This window comes from Streptopelia decaocto (genome assembly GCF_964273445.1).
Source record: "Streptopelia decaocto genome assembly, chromosome: 5".
Taxonomy (NCBI): domain Eukaryota; kingdom Metazoa; phylum Chordata; class Aves; order Columbiformes; family Columbidae; genus Streptopelia; species Streptopelia decaocto.
Window position 1 is genome coordinate 31,205,736 of NC_138659.1, and position 18,126 is coordinate 31,223,861.

An 18,126-nucleotide genomic window follows, 5' to 3' on the forward strand; every position below is an offset into this window, starting at 1 on the left:
TTTATTGGTACTCCTGTCTTTTTCCGGTTTTATTTCTGGTTTTAGTCTGTATCTATAATCTGTTCTTGTCCATTTCCTGCCTATTGTTGCTATCTCTTGCTTTTCTTCGTTTGTATTTTACATTTCCTCCTCAGCCTTTCTTCTCTTTCCATTAGCTCAGATTTTCCTGTTATGTTTGTTTTGCACATGTCTAAACCATAGCTTACAAAGAAGAGTGGCATTTGCAGTCATCTGTGTGCAAGTTAAGAAGAACTAAATAAAGACAATACGAAGGTTATCGGATGAATTTGGACAAGGAAAAAAAGCCAGTCCAGGGAAAAATAACCTTCACAAACCTGCCCAATAAACTCAGGCAGCATCACAAATAGAAGAGTTCTTGCTGCAGACACATTATCCAGAGAGATTTTGAGGTCCTGCAACTCTGAAACCATCTCTGTACAATCCCACCATGGAAAAATAAAGAAGTTTTCAATAACTTTATTAATTTATTCTCAGGCGTTCCTTTTCTATTTCGTTTGCATTTAAGTGCTGTCTGTTCTGTGTTGTCGTCAATGTTTGTATTTCAGTTTTTCTGAACTGTTCCCATATTCTGAGGTTTCTGCTGAAGTCGTTGATCTGTTTCTAGGTGGAGGACACCGGAAGATACACATGTTTGGCGTCTAGCCCAGCAGGAGATGATGACAAGGAATATTTAGTAAGAGTGCACGGTAAGTTTAATTTTGGGAAAAAAAATTCCTCAAACCATAAACTACTAAGGTATGTATTAGTATCTCATTAAAAAGCTCATATTAATAAAGAAGTAGTATTCGGTGTTTTGAGAAAATGATATCACACCATATGATCATAATTAACATTTCTGGATAAGGGTAACTATTCTGAATATGATACACAATTAATAGAGAAAGTTCCACCTGATGCATCTGATTTCTGTTATAATGCCAAATCCTACATTTTGAATTCCTAGGAAGGTTATAGATACCAGTATTCAGTTGGATTGAATTTATTGTGCTTGCTGAAAAATTATGTGAATTATACTGATATCTATGATCATCTTAGTTTTTCAGTAGAAAAAGGTAAGAAATGTATTTAGAAATGAATACATAAAATGTAATGACAGTAAAGGAAGTATAAATGGGACTTCTGCAGTTCTCCCATATGCCTCAGGTTTCTTTTTGAAGATTATAGTTCCCATGTTTGTTGATGAACAGTTGATGGAACTTGGGTGATTTCTGCTCCACCTGGCTTAAAAGCTGGTCATCTCACTGAGGATGGACTTTCAATTAGTTTGTGTCATAGTTTCCACTCTGTGACCTAAGAAACAAATTCATCAGTACAAATGTGATATATTTAACACAGATATTGGAAAGCAGAACTAATTAGTGATACTGTAGCTTTGCATTTATTTTATATTCAAGAAATAAATTGGAAATTTTCAGTGAATGATTTTAATGGTAACTCATACGTGTGGTGTTTATTTTTTTTTCCTTAATTTCTGCAACAGTTCCTCCTAACATTGCTGGTACCAGTGGTCCGCAGGACATCACCGTGTTGCAGAACAGACAAGTTATACTGGAATGCAAGTCAGATGCTGTGCCACCTCCCACCATCTCCTGGCTCAAAAATGGAGAAGTTTTAGAGGTATAGTGCTTACGCTATTTGTACTATTCCTCTGCTCCCTTTAGTTTTTTTACACACAGTGCTTGAGGTTTCTTATTCAGCTCACTCGCCCCTTCAGTGCAGTCTGAGTCCTGGAGCTTTGAATTCAAGAGCAGCCGAGTAGCCCCAGCACACCCACAGTTAGTCCTGACGAGTCCCTGAAGCCGGGACGCGTGTGAAGTGGCCATCCCGCTGTTACTTGTTCTTTTTTCCTTTAGGGGGATCCCTTGCTCCTCCTGGATCCTCTGCACAATGCTAGAAGCCTTTGGTATACTCCTGAATGGCTTCCCAGGAAAGGTAGCTGAGAAAAGACCGCACCACATGTTCCTTTGGGTATATTATGCATCCTCCTACTCTAGTAGCATTTAGAAAAGGATTAAAACTCTTAATGTCCGAAAAAAAAAAAAAAGAAAATGGGTTCCTATTCACCACAGTTTTGTATCAAGTGCATCTTTTTCACCCAGAATTCCAGGTAGTCCCATGTTAAGGCATCAAGCCTTTGCTGGTCGAGAGAAAATTAGCAAGATGAGGGTGGTTGATAGAAAAAGAATTTTTTACTTTGCATCCTCTGCTTTGGGATCACTCAGAAACCAGGTGCTTTCAGTTTGAACTGTTTAAGTTCAGTTATTAATTGAACTTATTTAATTGATAATTTTTCTTCAATTGATCTTTATTTGTTAATGAAGAGGAAGCAAATTCAGCTTATTAATTGTATCTCCTCTAACTGTAGTCCATCCATAGTCTTTGCCCAAAGTTCTGCTTATTTGCTTTCCTGCTGACGTGCCATTCTTCAGACTCTTTCTCTGTTGTAAATTGAGAAGAATGAAATGTTAGTGGAAGATATAAGAATATGGTGGGCAATCATGCCTTACCAAGTGCTGCTAGGGAATGTTACCTGAATAGAGCACAAGAACTAGCTAGTTCTACAGAAACACTCTTCTTCTGAACGGTTAATTCTTTAATTGGCTAGTGATTTTTTTAGATATATATTATTTTTTAAGAAAGCAAGGTTGAACAAGGCTTGGAAGTTACATATGTGAATACTTTTTCCCTGTGTTCCTTGGAAAGCTTGTGTTTTAAAAGCAGTAATTAACAAAAATAAACCACAAAAAGAAGCCACTGTTACAGATATTCCCCAGAAAACAAAGCACTAGAGGAACACTATGATAGATGTATGTACTCAGCTGATAACCTGTGAATTCACTTTTGTCTTCTCATGCCTTGTGAATTGATGTCAGTGTGTGAGGGCTGAGTCACTTTGCTTGGTCAGTCCCTGCCTTTTGATTTATAATAGAGGAGGGAATTTCAATCTCTAGAATCACCTTTCCTCCAGCACTGAATTTAAGTTACACATTTAGTTTAGACTTGGTTTGTCATGTGTCATTTAAGTAGCAGACTCAGGTTTATTCTGTTCCCCACCATCCTTTTCATTCTCCAGCTTTATATAAATATATACTCCAGATACCAGGAAAACATTAGTGTCCTCCTGAATGCCTGGATGCTTTCTCAACCTCAAAGAAGTGTGATAACCTACTAACACTAAGCAGCTGGGGAAGAGGTCTCCTCGTGTGTGGGAAGAGAGATCCTCTGGGGCATATTATCCTCCTCATCTGGGAAAAATTCAGGTTTCACAGTGACAAGAGCGGACTGGAGAAAGTCAGGTTTTCAGATTGCAGTGTTATTTCAATCTAAATCATCACTGCTGCTTGTGAAACAGCTTTGTGGTGGAGGGTGTCATTCCTCCTGGTTTTGTTGCCTTGCACTATGCACGTTTTGAGGTCTCTTCTCGATTTCTGTATGTTTAATGCTATAATGCTGCGGCACCACCAGTTTTGGTAGCAGAACTGTAGAAAGATCTAACCTCTAGCTGCTTTGGAGTCCTTGCACTCTTCATGGATTTGGAAATGCACTTTGAGTGTTATGAAAAGTAGGTAGGAGCATCTTGACCTAATCTGGCTTTAAATAAACACTAAAAGAACTGCTGAATTTCTCAAAGGTGGGTTTTTCTGCCATACTTTGAGTAGAGCATAAGCAGTTAATGATCCCTTCACTACCTGCTTTTTGTTGCCTATATGCCTCTATGTTTAGAAACTAATAGCACAGGCTGTGTACTCAATGGGAAATCCCAGTTATTACCCCAAATCTGGCTGTCTGTAACCCACATTTCACCTGTGAGGCTCCAGCATCACTTTTACTCAGCACTGGTAGTCTTACCAAGTTGGTGCCTCATATGAGCCCTGCCTACTAGGGTAGTAGTGCAGACCCAGAGGAGTTTCTCCTCTCTGTTGTAGCTGCTTTTCTCAGAGCTTCCAGCCAAAAGAGCAGATGGGAATGGCAGCTTTCCATTTATTTCATCCAAAGTGTGGGTAGCACTTACTGGAAAAGTTTGAGTTTCTATTATTTTTCTACTGTTTTTTTATCAGGTGTTTGAACCCTTGTCGTTGATATTGCTGTCAGTCATTTGTGCAGATGTGACCCAGACTGGTTGTGGTAAAAAAAGCTTTGAGTTCAAAGGGCTGCTTAGCAGGTGCCCTGGAGCCGCCATGGAGCTGAGAAGAGCAGTATCCTCTGGCTAAGAAACTTAGTTTGTGCTGGCTCCCACCTGATCAAGATTGTGACGTTTGAAGAACGTCATATTTCTTCTGCCTGTAGTGTACATGGATTTAAAAAAACAGTAAATTCATTGTGTGCTATAGGATGCCCCTTTCCATGAAAACACAAAAGCCCTTTGGCTATGTAACCCCAAAAAGCTGTCTTATGCAGGCACAAATTCAAGTAGGGGTTTCAAGGGAAAACCAGTAAGCAATGATAATTTTTAAAAACTTTTTTTACCCTGTTATGTTAACGGATGTAAACCAAGATAAGCCAGCAACAAATTCAGTCCCTGGTTTATTTTCTGCCTTCTTTCAGGGCTTTTATTACTCTGCAATGACAGAATGGTCTGTCTTCATGAAGAGAACAACGAGAGAGTTAAATTTGTCAAACTCTCTCTCTTTCCCTTAGGGAAGTCCTCGAGTTCGAATCCTCTCCAACGGGCGATACCTGCAGATCAACAACGCTGACCTCAGCGATACAGCAAGCTATACATGTATGGCAAGTAACATCGCAGGAAAAACAACCAGGGAGTTCCTGCTGGCAGTACACGGTAAAGTCATGGATCTGGTCTTGTGCATTTTGATCTTTGCATGATATTTCTGCAGGAGTTTAAGTGGCAAGAAGGAAGCAGTAGGAGTCCCTTTCTAGCCAAGCTCTGGCCACTTAGGCTGTGTCTAAACTGTGTGTGTTGCGTTCTGTGTGCCACCATCAGAGTCCACAGCTATCCCCCCAGCTAAAGAACCTGTTGGGGACTCACTGGGGCTCTCCCTCCATGCCTCTGTGCTCTCTGCTCTTGGAGGGTGCTGGGCATCCAGCCATCATCCTGATCCCCAGTCAGGATGTGAGTGAACGCCCCAATCCAGGACTGAGAAATTCTTAAAACCACATGGCTGGCACCTTGGGATACTCAGTTTCATAGCTGGCTTGGCCACCAGTTTTGTAAGTTATTTGAAAATTGTGGCTTGTTCTCTGCACCTGTAAGCAGGAGACAGCAGGGAGATGGGCCTTGAAGGGCCCTACACACTCAATATCTGTCCTCTGCTACTGTAGGCCTGAAATTCATTTTAAACCTGTTTATTTTCTCACCTCCGGTCTGATGAGAAACTATTCTATTCTCACACTCAGGTGATGATAAGAAGCTTTTTTCCTGTATCTGTCTGTTCACAACCCAGCCATATGTACCTACATGACACTGTGCCCGCCCAGTGACTCTCCTTACTGGTCCAATTAAAATTCTTCTTTCTCCTTATCACTACAGCCTTATTGTGCTGAATTAAACATGCTGAGCTCTTTTACTGTTTTAGCTATGTGATAACCTTTGTAGTAACTTTCAAAGATGATCTTTACAGCATGTTTCAGACAAACTTTCTTTTTCATTCCCTACTGCATCACGGCAATTATTGTGCACTCCGCAAAATGGTAAGAAACTTGTTTTTGTCATTGCGCTCATTCATGTATCTGTTAGTGCATCTGTGTTTTCATGTGTTTAGTTTCAGTCATTGCAGCACAAGGTTTATTCCTGATATTACCAGTGATTTTCCCTTTGCAGTGGCTCCTACAATCCAAAGCGGTGCTCAGACTGCTGCTGTGCCATTAAATGCTTCTGCTGTTCTGGAGTGTGCTGCAGAGGGAGTACCGACCCCGAGAGTTACGTGGAGGAAGGATGGGGCTGTTTTTACTGGAAACAATACAAGGTATTGTCTAAAAGTCAGCATAAATATTTTTCATTAATCCTTAAGAATTTATTAGTTGCAGAAAGCTTAATTAGGTGTCTGCTGCTTGTGAATTAGTTTTGTTTTCACAGATCAGAACTAATATTTGAGCTGTCATCTTGACTAGACCCAAAGGTGGAAAACACTGTGATAGACACTGTAATAAAAAGTGTTCTACAAACAACTTTTCATAGTGGTACCGAACGTTTCATCCTTTTATTCTTAAAAAGGACAAAAAAACCTCCTCTGACAACAAAATATAATAATTCTTCTGATATTAAAGATGATGAACAGGAAACATGAAAGATCTTTATTTTTTTTAATACAGTTTTGGGGTGAAGCCAAGCGGTTCATGCAGACTAAAAGCTACTCGAGTGTGCTCTGTAGTTTCTAATACGTAAAACTTCTATAACGTGTTCTAGCACCAACTTTGATTATAGTAAATGGTTTCTATCTTTGGATCATTTTAAGGGGAAAGATTCTGGTATTTTCTAGAACTGAGCAAATGCTAAAGAATTCAGTTGCATTTCAAAGAAACAAGAAAATGTAAAAGCATCAATTGGGGTTTTTTAAGGCTAAATGAGAAACCATAAAAAAGGGCTTTTGGATATTTTCTGCAAATCTGTCATCATTTATGTGAAATCACTGTGTCAGCTGGATTTCATAATTTCTCTGGAAAACAGATGCGCTGGGAAAGAGTGAAGTCAGAATAAGCACAAAAAATGAGAAAACTCCCTGTGCCCAAATTAAGCCACTGTACGTTTAGGCTTTTTGTTGGGTACCCTGCGTCGTCTCTTCCTTCTGCGGTACCAGGATAGTCTATGGTTCTGTTGATGGATAGTGGAAACAATATATGGCATTGTTTCAGATATTCCATGGCAGAGGATGGGTCTCTACACATCCACTCAGCACACGTTACGGACACAGGAAGATACGTGTGTATGGCAACCAATGCAGCTGGCACGGAACGCAAACAAATTGATCTGCAGGTTCTTGGTAAAGAGTTTTGGTTCTAAATAAATATGTGGTTTTTACAAGTCTGAAGTTCAATTACATAATTCTTCCATTCTGCTAGATCCAATGTTAAGTTCAGCCCCTTTATAGCCTTGGGAATACAACCCAAGTGTTCATGAAAAGAAAATACTTATTCCTTGTGCACTGGATCTAGAAAGACTTGACACATCCTATGCTCTATGTTTAGTAAGTTTACTACTGTCAGTTTACTCTTTTATAAAAAATCAAGGCTGTTCATTTCTCTCTATATAGGTAAGGGGTGGGGTGTGCACGTATGTGTAATTATTCTGAATAATTAGGCTTTGTTTGTCTTTAGTCCCTCCCACTATTGCTCCCGGACAGACGAACATTACAGTTACTGTAAACGTGCAGACCACTTTGCCCTGTGAAACCACTGGAATTCCCAGACCAGCAATTCGCTGGAAAAAGAACGGGCATCTGCTCAGTGTTGACCAGAACCAGAATACATACAGGTGAGAAATGTTTTCTTTTCACTGTGGGTTTAAAGTTTTCAGGGATGATTTTGGCACTACAAAAATCTAGCCAAGCTTAAATGTAATCTTGTATAGCCAGCAATTTCAGCGCTCTGATTGCCTGGGAAGAAAAGAAGTATTTCAATGGCTTTTACTTTCTTCTCTTTTCTTTGTTCAGACTTCTATCTTCAGGTTCCTTAGTAATCATTTCTCCCACTGTGGATGACACTGCTGTCTATGAGTGCTCTGTGTCAAATGATGCAGGAGAAGATCAAAGAGCAGTTGAGCTCACTGTTCAAGGTAGAGGGGATATTGCTATTACATGTGTACGGCACCCAGAATTTCTTTGGGGCACTGAGATGAGATTTTTATATCATTCTTTTATGTTACTGATATCCATAAGTCTCTGGTATTCCCAAGAAAGCTAAGTTATTTCCAAGAATTCATAAAAATGAAAACGGGCAAGTAACCTTCACACTCATCTTCATTTTTAGTGCCCCCGTCCATAGCAGATGAAGCCACAGAGCTTTTGGTAACAAAGCTGTCTCCGGCAGTGATTTCCTGCACCGCCTCAGGGGTTCCTGCCCCCTCAGTTCGTTGGACCAAAAATGGCATGAAGTTGCTTCCCAGAGGAGATGGCTACAGAATTCTCTCTTCAGGTACTGTGCATGACCAGAGCTCAGCCACAGAGAACCAGTGAAAGGGTCTGATTGAGAAAATAATTAACTTTAATGCAAACAATCTCCAGTTTCTTAAAGTAAAAATACAGACCCCCTTCCGATGGATGCTGTAAGGCAGTTTTTCTGTGAATACAGGATACTGCTGTAGGTTTTAACGCTCGCTCTCTCTGCCGCAGGTGCTGTTGACATACCTGCCGCTCAGCTGGCCCATGCAGGACGATACACCTGCGAGGCGCGCAACACCGCTGGCTCCGCTCACCGTCACGTCACGCTTCACGTCCAGGGTGAGATGGGAACCTGAAAAAAAGGCTCATTCTGTCAGTAAACGCTGCCTTTGAATACATCCCTATGCTGCAGAGTAACAGTGAGGGCAGAGTGCACTGTCACTACTGTCTTGCTCAACTGAATTAGAGATTATTTGCAAAGACACTACTCTGCATGGTACAACTCTCAGACCCCAGACAGAGCCCCCTCAGTCCATGCTGCTGAATTTTATTTTTGTAAGGTTTTTGTGTTTTCCTTTTTTGTAAGTTATAATGTATGTGATGGGAAGTTGCATGAAGTAGGGCCATATTCTGTGCCCATAGTCATGCTGAGCCCGTCTGTTGTATTTAAGAGCACTTCCATTGAACTCTTCATAAAGATGACAGAATTACAGCTATTGCTCATTTAGCTTTCTCAGGTTATGCGATTTTAGTATCTAGTATATTTTCTAACCTTGAAGATTAAATCTATTGCATTTTCCTTTTGATTTCATTTCCCAGAACCACCAGTTATCCAGACTCAGCCGGGGGTGCTGGACGTCATTGTGAACAATCCTATTCTACTCCCGTGTGAAGCGACGGGTACACCTCGACCTGTAATAACCTGGCAAAAGGAGGGCATCAATGTCATCACAACAGGTTTTGTTTCAGAATATTCAAACTTGGATATAGTGAACCTGTTTATTTAAAAACAAAACACAGGCACACTCACAACTTCCCCCCCACACCTCCCCCCAAAAAAACAAACAAACAAACAACAAAACAAGTGTCATATTTTGCTTCTGTTTGGTTTAGGCAATGGTTACATGGTTCTTCCCAGTGGCAGTTTACAGATTGCAAAATCAACTGTTGAAGATGCTGGCACTTACATGTGTGTTGCTCAGAACCCAGCTGGCACTGCTCTGGGGAAGATCAAACTGAAAGTTCAAGGTAAATAAAGAAGCTTTTACACTTTTCTAGTGATTTACAGCCAAGAAATTTGTTAAATTTCTGCTGGTTAAAACACATTTCTGGGCAATAGAAATGGACCTGATGCTTTCCTCTTTGACGCTTTCCTCTTTCCTCTTTGACGCTTTCCTCTTTCCTCTTTGACGCTTTTCCTCTTTGAATAGAGCCCAGGAGGTTTATTCTCTTTAGTTGTCTGTCTATTTTAGGATTCAAGTATGCTTTTAGGATTATTTTCACTAAGAACTGAAGCATTCTGTACATTTTACAACCTCTAATTCTTTTAAAAAATTGTAAAATTCTTTTCAGTTCCTCCTGTGATCAAGTCCCACCTCAAGGAATATGTCGTTCCTGTTGACCAGTCTGTCACTCTGCAGTGTGAGGCTGACGGTTACCCAGGGCCGGAGATCAGCTGGCATAAAGACGGCCAGCAGATAACGGAGTCCATGAGGAGAAGAATCCTCAGCACCGGCGCACTGCAGCTGGTGTTTGCGCAGCCCGGTGACGCGGGCCGGTACACCTGCATAGCAGCCAACGCGGCGGGGTCCAGCAGCGCTGGCGTGGAGCTCACTGTGCACAGTAAGTGAGACCGGACAGGACCAACGTGTTGGCACAGCATGAACCTGTGGCGGGTGAGCCATAGGTCTCCCACAGCATCCTCACAGCTAAACTGAGGGAGTGCGGTCTGGATGAGCGGGGAGTGAGGTGAACTGCGAACTGGCTGAAGGGAAGAAGCCAGAGAGTCGTGGTCAATGGGGCAGAGTCCAGTTGAGGCCTGTGTCTAGTGCAGTGCCTCAGGGGGCAGTGCTGGGGCCAGTATTGTTCAGTATATTTATCAATGACTTGGATGAGGGAATAGAGTGACTGTCAGCAAGTTTGCTGGTGACACCAAGCTGGGAGGAGTGGCTGACACTGGAAGCTGTGCTGCCATCAGAGACCTGGACAGGCTGGAGAGTTGGGCAGGGAAACATTTAATGAAATATATCAAGGGCAAATGGAGAGTTTTGCATCTGGGCAGGAACAACCCGATGTTCCAGTATAAGTTGGGGAACGAGCTGTTGGAGAGCAGTGTAGGGGAAAGGGACCTGGGGGTCTTGGTGGACAACAGGAGGAGCACTGGGCCCTTGTGGCCAGGAAGGCCAATGGTACCTGGGGTGGTTAGTAGGTCAGAGAGGTTCTTCCCCTCTGCCCTGGGGAGACCACACCTGGAATCTTGTGTCCAGTTGTGGCCCCTCAGTTCCAGCAGGACAGGGAACTGCTGCAGAGAGTCCAGCGCAGCCACCAAGATGCTGCAGGGAGTGGAGCATCTCCCGTGTGAGGAAAGGCTGAGGGAGCTGGGGCTCTGGAGCTGGACAAGAGGAGACTGAGGGGGGGGACTCATTAATGTTTACAGATATATAAAGGGTGAGTGTCAGGAGGATGGAGCCAGGCTCTTCTCGGTGACAACCAGTGATAGGACAAGGGGTAATGGGTTCAAACTGGAACACAAGAGGTTCCACTTAAATTTGAGAAGAAACTTATCAGTGAGGGTAACAGAACACTGGAATAGGCTGCCCAGTGAGGTTGTGGAGTCTCCTTCTCTGCAAACCCACCTGGACACCTTCCTGTGTAACCTCATCTGGGTGTTCCTGCTCTGGTGGGGGCATTGGACTGGATGAGCTTTTGAGGTCCCTTCCGATCCCTGACATTCTGTGATTCTGTGTGATTCTATGAGGAGCTGGCATGTGATATTCAGGAAAATTGTGCTGCTTAATGTGTGAGTTTTATTGGGTTGTAGTGTCAGCCAGTTGCTTGAATTTAGGAAGCAACTATTTCCTTTGCTGGGTTTACACTTTGTTAGAAGTATTTCCCACATTTCTCCGGCATGCTTGATGGTAGTCATGGATGGAGACAAGAAACAAAGCAGAAGATGCAGGCAATTATTTCTTCAGTCCAGTATTGTATGTTTTTACAGTAATGCTTGAATAATACGTACAGGTAAATCTTTTTAATAAACCTCCTCCCAGTTCCACCCAAGATCGGCAGTACGGAGGTGCAGTACACGGCCACGGAGGGCTCCCGGGCTGTTCTGTCCTGCGTGGCGGAGGGGATTCCGACACCAACAATAACCTGGAAGAAGGACAATATGCTGTTAACAGAGATAGCAGGAAAATACCAGGCTGTGCCAGATGGAGACCTCATTTTGGACAATGTTGTTGTAAGTTTCCTAAATCTAAGCTATGACTTGTCAGGTTTGGCGGTAACAAGACTCTGCTTCTCTTTACTCCTGGATTAGTCTTTGTTTTATTTTGTTTTCTTCTTCTTAATGTTCCAGAGACTTTATAAATTTTTCATTTTCCACTGCGGAGTAAAGTATCTGTGAAAAATGTGTAGTGATAAGTTCTCAGGAAGGATAAAAAGAAGTGTAGGTCATCTTTCAAATTTAGAGGACGTGAAAGAGTTCAGATGAGCATTTCTACTGAATGCTTGTTCCAAACCTTTGGAGATTCTGTTATCCATGTACAGGTGGTGTTGTGTAGCATATATCACAGTTGAAATTTCCCCGACATGCTTTCTTTCAGCCTGAAGATTCCGGCAGTTACACCTGTGTTGCTCGCAGTGCTGCTGGGGAAGACACACACACTGTCACCCTGATAGTTCATGTACTGCCAGCATTCACTGAACTTCCAGGAGATGTCGCTTTGACTAAAGGAGAGCAGCTCAGATTAACGTGCAAAGCAACTGGGATACCTGTACCCAAAATAACGTGGACCTTTAACAATAACATCATTCCAGGTGGGTAACACCAGCTCTTAGTGGTCATTTCACTCTAGAGTTGTTTCCCTGCACCCCCAGTATTGCAATTAGTTTAGGGTAAGGAAGAAAAAACATCTAGAGAGAACAAACTTGTTAGATGGTGATTTTGTAAGGAATATCTTCAGTATTATGCAATCATGTAATTAAATTGCCTCTGAGACAAAGCTGTAAGGAAGACAGTTAAGAAGTTGTTCCCCTTCTGTAGCCACTGATGCAACACATTAAAAACATTCAGTATCTGATGATGTTTACTCAGCATCCAACAACTTACGCCATTTCTCTTAAATATGAAGAAACCTCAGCAGTTCATAGAATGCAGGTGCACAAAGCTTGAAATTAAGGGACAACTTAAGGGAATACTGGCATGTGGGCAGAAGTCCTACCAGCGACTTTTCAGTGCATTTCTGGGCTGTCTCAGAAATGAAATGGCCCAGTGCCACTGAACTGTGTGGCTGAACCACGCTGTAATTCAAACAGGCTTGTGACAGAGCAGTCACCGAGATGCAGAAGTTTAAAATCCCTGCAGTGACCCTTTACTGCGTGTTCTCCCTTCAGCACAATACGATGATGTAAATGGACACAGCGAGCTTGTTATCGAGAGAGTGTCCAAAGATGACTCTGGTACCTACGTGTGCAGAGCAGAAAACACAGTTGGCTCCATCAAAGCTATTGGGTTCGTGTATGTCAAAGGTATGTAAAATAACAGTACTTACGGTCACTATTGGACAGTGTCACACAGCTGACGGTTTTGACAGTAGAATCATAGAATGGTTTGGGTTGGAGGAGACATTAAACATCATCCAGTCCAACCCCCTGCCATGGGCAGGGACACCTTCCACTAAACCAGGTTGCTCAAAGCCCCGTCCAGCCTGGCCTTGAAGCCTTCCAGGGATAGGGCATCCACAGCTGCTCTGGGCAGCCTGTGCCAGACTCTCACCACCCTCATGGTGAAGAATCTCTTCCTTATATCTAATCAAAATGTCCCCTCTTTCAGTGTAAAACAATTATCCATAATATTTTATGCCTTGTCTATGACTAAATGGAAAAAAATCAAAACAGGTTGAAATTCACACTTCAGAAAGTCAGAGATTAATGATCCTTACCAGCAATTTCATTAAGAGAATTTAGTTTGATTCTGTTATTTCTCTGCCATCACTTGTCTTGTCAGAGCCTCCAGTCTTCAAAGGGGATTACCACTCCAGCCGAATTGAGCCCTTGGGTGGCAACGCGATGTTGAATTGTGAAGTCAGGGGAGATCCACCTCCAACCATCCAGTGGAGCAAAAAAGGAGTTGGCGTTCAGATTAGCAATCGGATCCAGCAGCTGAACAACGGTTCTCTTGCCATCTACGGCACTGTTGTGAGTCCCTGCGCCATTACGCTGTGTTGTTATGTTGTACTTGATCAATAAACATGTTCCAGATTACAGTGCTTTGCAAGAATGAGGCCAGACATTTAATCCACTTTTGCTTTTACGTCTAACAACTGTTGTTTTAATTCAGACTAGAATTAGACTCAAATTATTGTGACAAAAAAGCCCCATGGGGTTGTTGCTCTCTTTAGTTGTCGAAAAGACTGAATCTACATATTAATTGGTGTGTGAAATCCTGGTCGTGCACAGTTAAATGGGAATTGTGCTTTTGACCTTGAAAGATCATGGGTTCTACACAGGTCAGCTGAAAAGAAATTGCGTTTTCCATGTGCAAGTCTCTTAGCATCTGAATTCCTAATACGAATGGCAAGACCTGTTTTTGCCCCTATAAACCAATGCCTGGATTTTGAAATGCGGTTAAAAATGGCACCTACCTTGAGTTCAATTAAGTAAAAAACCCAAAACAAAACCAACAAATATTTGATCCTCAGAATTTACCAGTTGAAGGAAATAAAAAATGGAATAAGAAAAATAATTCACAATATCAGCTTCATGGTAATAAAGGTAAAACACTGAGATACTCCCTATCAGCGTGCTTCTGAATATCCAGAGTGCGACACACTGTGTTGCAGAAAATTCACTTAGAGGAGATGCACTGCAAGCAGAAACGCGCCTTATGTACACGCTGACTATTTGCTTTTTGTTCTGAAGAACGAGGATGCTGGTGACTACAAGTGCGTGGCTACCAACGAGGCCGGCGCGGCGGAACGCAGCCTGACACTGACATTGCAGAGTAAGACCCAAAGCCATAAGTTTGATGCCACTAGCGGTGACCTGTGTCTAGAGAGGTGCATGCCGCTCCTGTTGAGTTCTGGAGGTTGGGCGCTGCACTGTGGGTTAAGATTCATCTCGTCTTTCTTCGTTAAGTCTGGCTTAAGCTAGTGATTGAGGTCAAAGGTGAGAAGCACATAGAGGTGATTCAGGCTCATCCAAGAAACCAGCTCAGAGTGAGGTGAATCACCTCTGAGAGGGCCTGTTCCTCTTGGTTGACTGGAGAGGACGTCTCTACAACTGGGTTAAACTAAACTCTTTTCCATTAACAAAGTTATGTGAGATGAATCCCAGCTTTTACTGACTGTATTTTATTTTTTACAGAAGGCATTATTTTGGAACTATTTTTTCACTGATGGTAGAATTTCCAAATATGCCTCTTCTGTTACAGTCTCAAGCAGTGTGGCTCTGTTACTTATGTCTCAGTCGCCTCTGGACAGGATTAATAGCGCCTTCCTGCAGGTTTTATGAAAGGCAACATATTTTAGCAGTACAAGACGACTGTGCGCTCATGGAGTCAGGCCTCAATCCCAGCTTCGCTCCTCAGCTTGCTACATATTAAAAATAGCCTATTTTTGTCATTTTACCTTGCATATAAGCCTCCCTTTTGACAGTGGAAGATCAACCATAATAGTTCTAGTCAAAGTAAACAGACTTAAGATTTTTTGCCCCTGTTCTGACCAGACCTTTAATATTCAATACAATGAAAAAAACGTAACCTTGTGCTCTTGCCTAAATAAACCTTTCTCTTGTAGGTCCCCCTGTTATTACTGTGGAACCGGTAGGGACAGTGATTGAAGCGGGTGCCACGGCGATGCTGCACTGCCAGGCACACGGGGAGCCCCCTCCGACCATCACGTGGTCCCGCCAAGGTCACCCGGTTGTGAGTGACGAGAGAGCGACTGTCCTGTCTAACGGCTCCTTGCGTCTCGTCGCAGCACGGAAGGAAGATACATCTGAGTACGAGTGTGTAGCGAGGAATCTCATGGGATCTGTTCTGGTTCGAGTACCCCTGACTGTCCAGGGTAGGTGTGCAAAATATGGGATAGTGAGTGCAAACCGGTAGATGACAACATTAATGGTGGATAGATGCAATCAAGATTTTATCCATATTTTATGGGTGTTTTGTCTTATCTTGCATATACGCATTAGGCATGTGTTAAGTCTGGTCTGAGATGTCAGTGGGTTTCTGCTTAATGTCATACTCCTTGTGAGACAGATGGGTGTGATGAAGAGACATAAAAAATAACAAAAGGATCTTGAACTAGATCCCATCCTCAGAGCATGATACATAATTTCATTGTACCTCTAAAGAAAAGCAGTTAGGAGCATAAGCAATATTTCAGAGCAGGTGAAGTATCCTCTGAACTGTAGGAAGATATTTCTGCAGTAGTGAAGATGTGAAGTGAGTTGGATTTCCTCGTGTGGCTTACAAAGGGCAGTTTTCACTTGGCTGTATCAATCTAAGAGAATTCTAAGCACAAGCATGTTGCAAACAGCATCATTTTTCCCGTTGCAGTGCACGGTGGATTTTCCAGTTGGCTGGAGTGGCGACCTTGCAGCGTGACTTGTGGGCAAGGCCTCCAGGAGCGAGTCCGTCAGTGCAACAACCCTCTCCCAGCAAATGGCGGCAGGAGCTGTGAGGGACCCGGCACAGACATGCGCAGCTGCCACAACAAGCCCTGCCCAGGTACTTCTTTAATTAATTGATACATTTAATGTGCCTTAAGTGCCCTAACAGTGAGCTGTTATCACCACGGACCTTCATGGCAGATTAATTTTTCTAAGAAGCTGAAATTCATTTTGACTTTTGAGGAAAATTTCAATAAACACCGCAATTTTTTTTTTCTTTAAATTTTTAAATTAAAACTGTGGGGTTTTCTGTTCCATAGTGGATGGCAACTGGTCGGAATGGGGGCCGTGGGAAGAGTGTTCCAGGAGCTGCGGCCAAGGGAACAGGAGCAGAAGCAGAACATGCAGCAGCCCCGCGGCTCAGCACGGCGGGAGGCCCTGCCAGGGCAGCGCCCTGGACTCCCTCATGTGCAACATCAGGCCTTGCCCAGGTAAGATGAGATAGGCTTAGAATTACGGAATCACACAGAATCCCAGAATGTCAGGGGTTGAAAGGGACCTGGAAAGTTCATCCAGTGCAATCCCCCATGGAGCAGGAACACCCAGATGAGGTTACACAGGAAGGTGTCCAGGCGGGTTGGAATGTCTGCAGACAAGGAGACTCCACAACCCCCCTGGGCAGCCTGGGCCAGGCTATGGCACCCTCACCAGGAAGAAGTTTCTTCTCAAATTTAAGTGGAACTTCTTGTGTTCCAGTTTGCACCCATTACCCCTTGTCCTGTCACTGATTGTCACCGAGAAGAGCCTGGCTCCATCCTCCTGACACTCACCCTTTCCATATTGATCCCCAGGAATGAGTCCCCCCTCAGTCTCCTCTTGTCCAGCTCCAGAGCCCCAGCTCCCTCAGCCTTTCCTCACACGGGAGATGCTCCACTCCCTGCAGCATCTTGGTGGCTGCGCTGGACTCTCTCCAGCAGTTCCCTGTCCTGCTGGATCTGAGGGGCCACAACTGGACACAAGATTCCAGGTGTGGTCTCCCCAGGGCAGAGCAGAGGGGCAGGAGAACCTCTCTGATCTACTGACCACCCCCTTCTAACCCACCCCAGGTACCATTGGCTTCCTGGCCACAAGGGCCCAGTGATGGCTCATGGTCACCCTGCTGTCCCCAGGACCCCCAGGTCCCTTTCCCCCACGCTGCTCTCTAATAGGTCATTCCCCAACTTATACTGGAACTTGGAATTAGTTGCATAAGGGGCTTTCTGTACAGATTTCTTCCTTCTTTTGCGACCCCACCCCCCCACAAATTCTGCCAGCTTGTTTCAGATTATTAAATTATAAAAATAATTAGACTCTGAAATTTTTATTTTGATGTTGCTTGTAATGTACTGAACAACAGTAATTTTTGAAAATTGAAGTAAGTGCAAGGAAAATTTTCTGCGATTTCTCTTCCCTCTCCCCAGTGAAAATGTTAATTTTGTTTTTCGATGTTTTTCAGTGTTTGTTACAATGTGGTCACACAGTAAAACTCACTACTCTAAATCGATCACACAAAGCCAGTTATAATGAAAAAAACTATTAAAATGCCATGTAAAACATAATAGTTCATAATTTAAGACATTATCAGTATGTTTTTCCCTGTTTTGTTAATTTTCAGCCACGTCTTTCTCCTAACTAGCTGCATGTTCAGCTTCCCTTCCTCCCTTGGTAGCACTGACCACATTTGACAGGTGGTAGTTTACTCATAACCCTTCAACACTGGCATGTTTCCTTCTGTGCAATATTTATTATGTTGATTTTTCCTTTTTTCATTGGCTTTGCCACCCCCACAATGCTGAAATGTTCCTCCACCAGCCAGAGATGAACTTCTCGAGATTTTGGCAACAAAAATCAGTTGTGGCTCCTGCTCACCGGTGGCCACCGACACTGTGCCAGCTCTTAGCCAGCCTGTCCCTTGCCCTGCCAAGACCCTGGGCCTCGCACGGGACAGGAAAACACCACATTCAGGTGTTCGGTTCTGTTGTTCCAAGATTGTAGTCAGGTGAAGCAATGAATTCACAAACAAAAAAACCCAAACAAACCAGAAAAAGAATGAGTCTGTCTTTTGGAAACTGGTGATCTGTTTCAGCTGTTGCTCAAGGCGAACGTTTTTTCAAGGGCTTATTCAGGATATTTCATTTATTGACATTAAACCACATTGCTTTTTCGCCTTAGGCTGTGG

The 18,126-nt window shown here is 43.1% G+C and overlaps 1 protein-coding gene across 1 annotated transcript in view; it reads left to right on the top strand.

The window, feature by feature from the left end:
• HMCN1 (hemicentin 1) overlaps positions 1-18,126 on the top strand; it is a gene marked incomplete at its 5' end in the record, with an annotated part of 184,673 nt that overhangs the window by 147,485 nt on the left and 19,062 nt on the right. The window contains 20 exons of the mRNA XM_082054335.1: positions 626-707; positions 1,502-1,638; positions 4,660-4,801; positions 5,801-5,945; positions 6,832-6,959; positions 7,294-7,450; positions 7,629-7,750; positions 7,945-8,109; positions 8,307-8,414; positions 8,895-9,032; positions 9,189-9,323; positions 9,648-9,917; positions 11,345-11,535; positions 11,900-12,113; positions 12,690-12,824; positions 13,303-13,493; positions 14,217-14,298; positions 15,092-15,361; positions 15,856-16,026; positions 16,229-16,399. Coding sequence (XP_081910461.1) covers positions 626-707; positions 1,502-1,638; positions 4,660-4,801; positions 5,801-5,945; positions 6,832-6,959; positions 7,294-7,450; positions 7,629-7,750; positions 7,945-8,109; positions 8,307-8,414; positions 8,895-9,032; positions 9,189-9,323; positions 9,648-9,917; positions 11,345-11,535; positions 11,900-12,113; positions 12,690-12,824; positions 13,303-13,493; positions 14,217-14,298; positions 15,092-15,361; positions 15,856-16,026; positions 16,229-16,399 — 3,154 coding nt within the window. The remainder of the gene's footprint in view (positions 1-625; positions 708-1,501; positions 1,639-4,659; positions 4,802-5,800; positions 5,946-6,831; positions 6,960-7,293; positions 7,451-7,628; positions 7,751-7,944; positions 8,110-8,306; positions 8,415-8,894; positions 9,033-9,188; positions 9,324-9,647; positions 9,918-11,344; positions 11,536-11,899; positions 12,114-12,689; positions 12,825-13,302; positions 13,494-14,216; positions 14,299-15,091; positions 15,362-15,855; positions 16,027-16,228; positions 16,400-18,126) is intronic.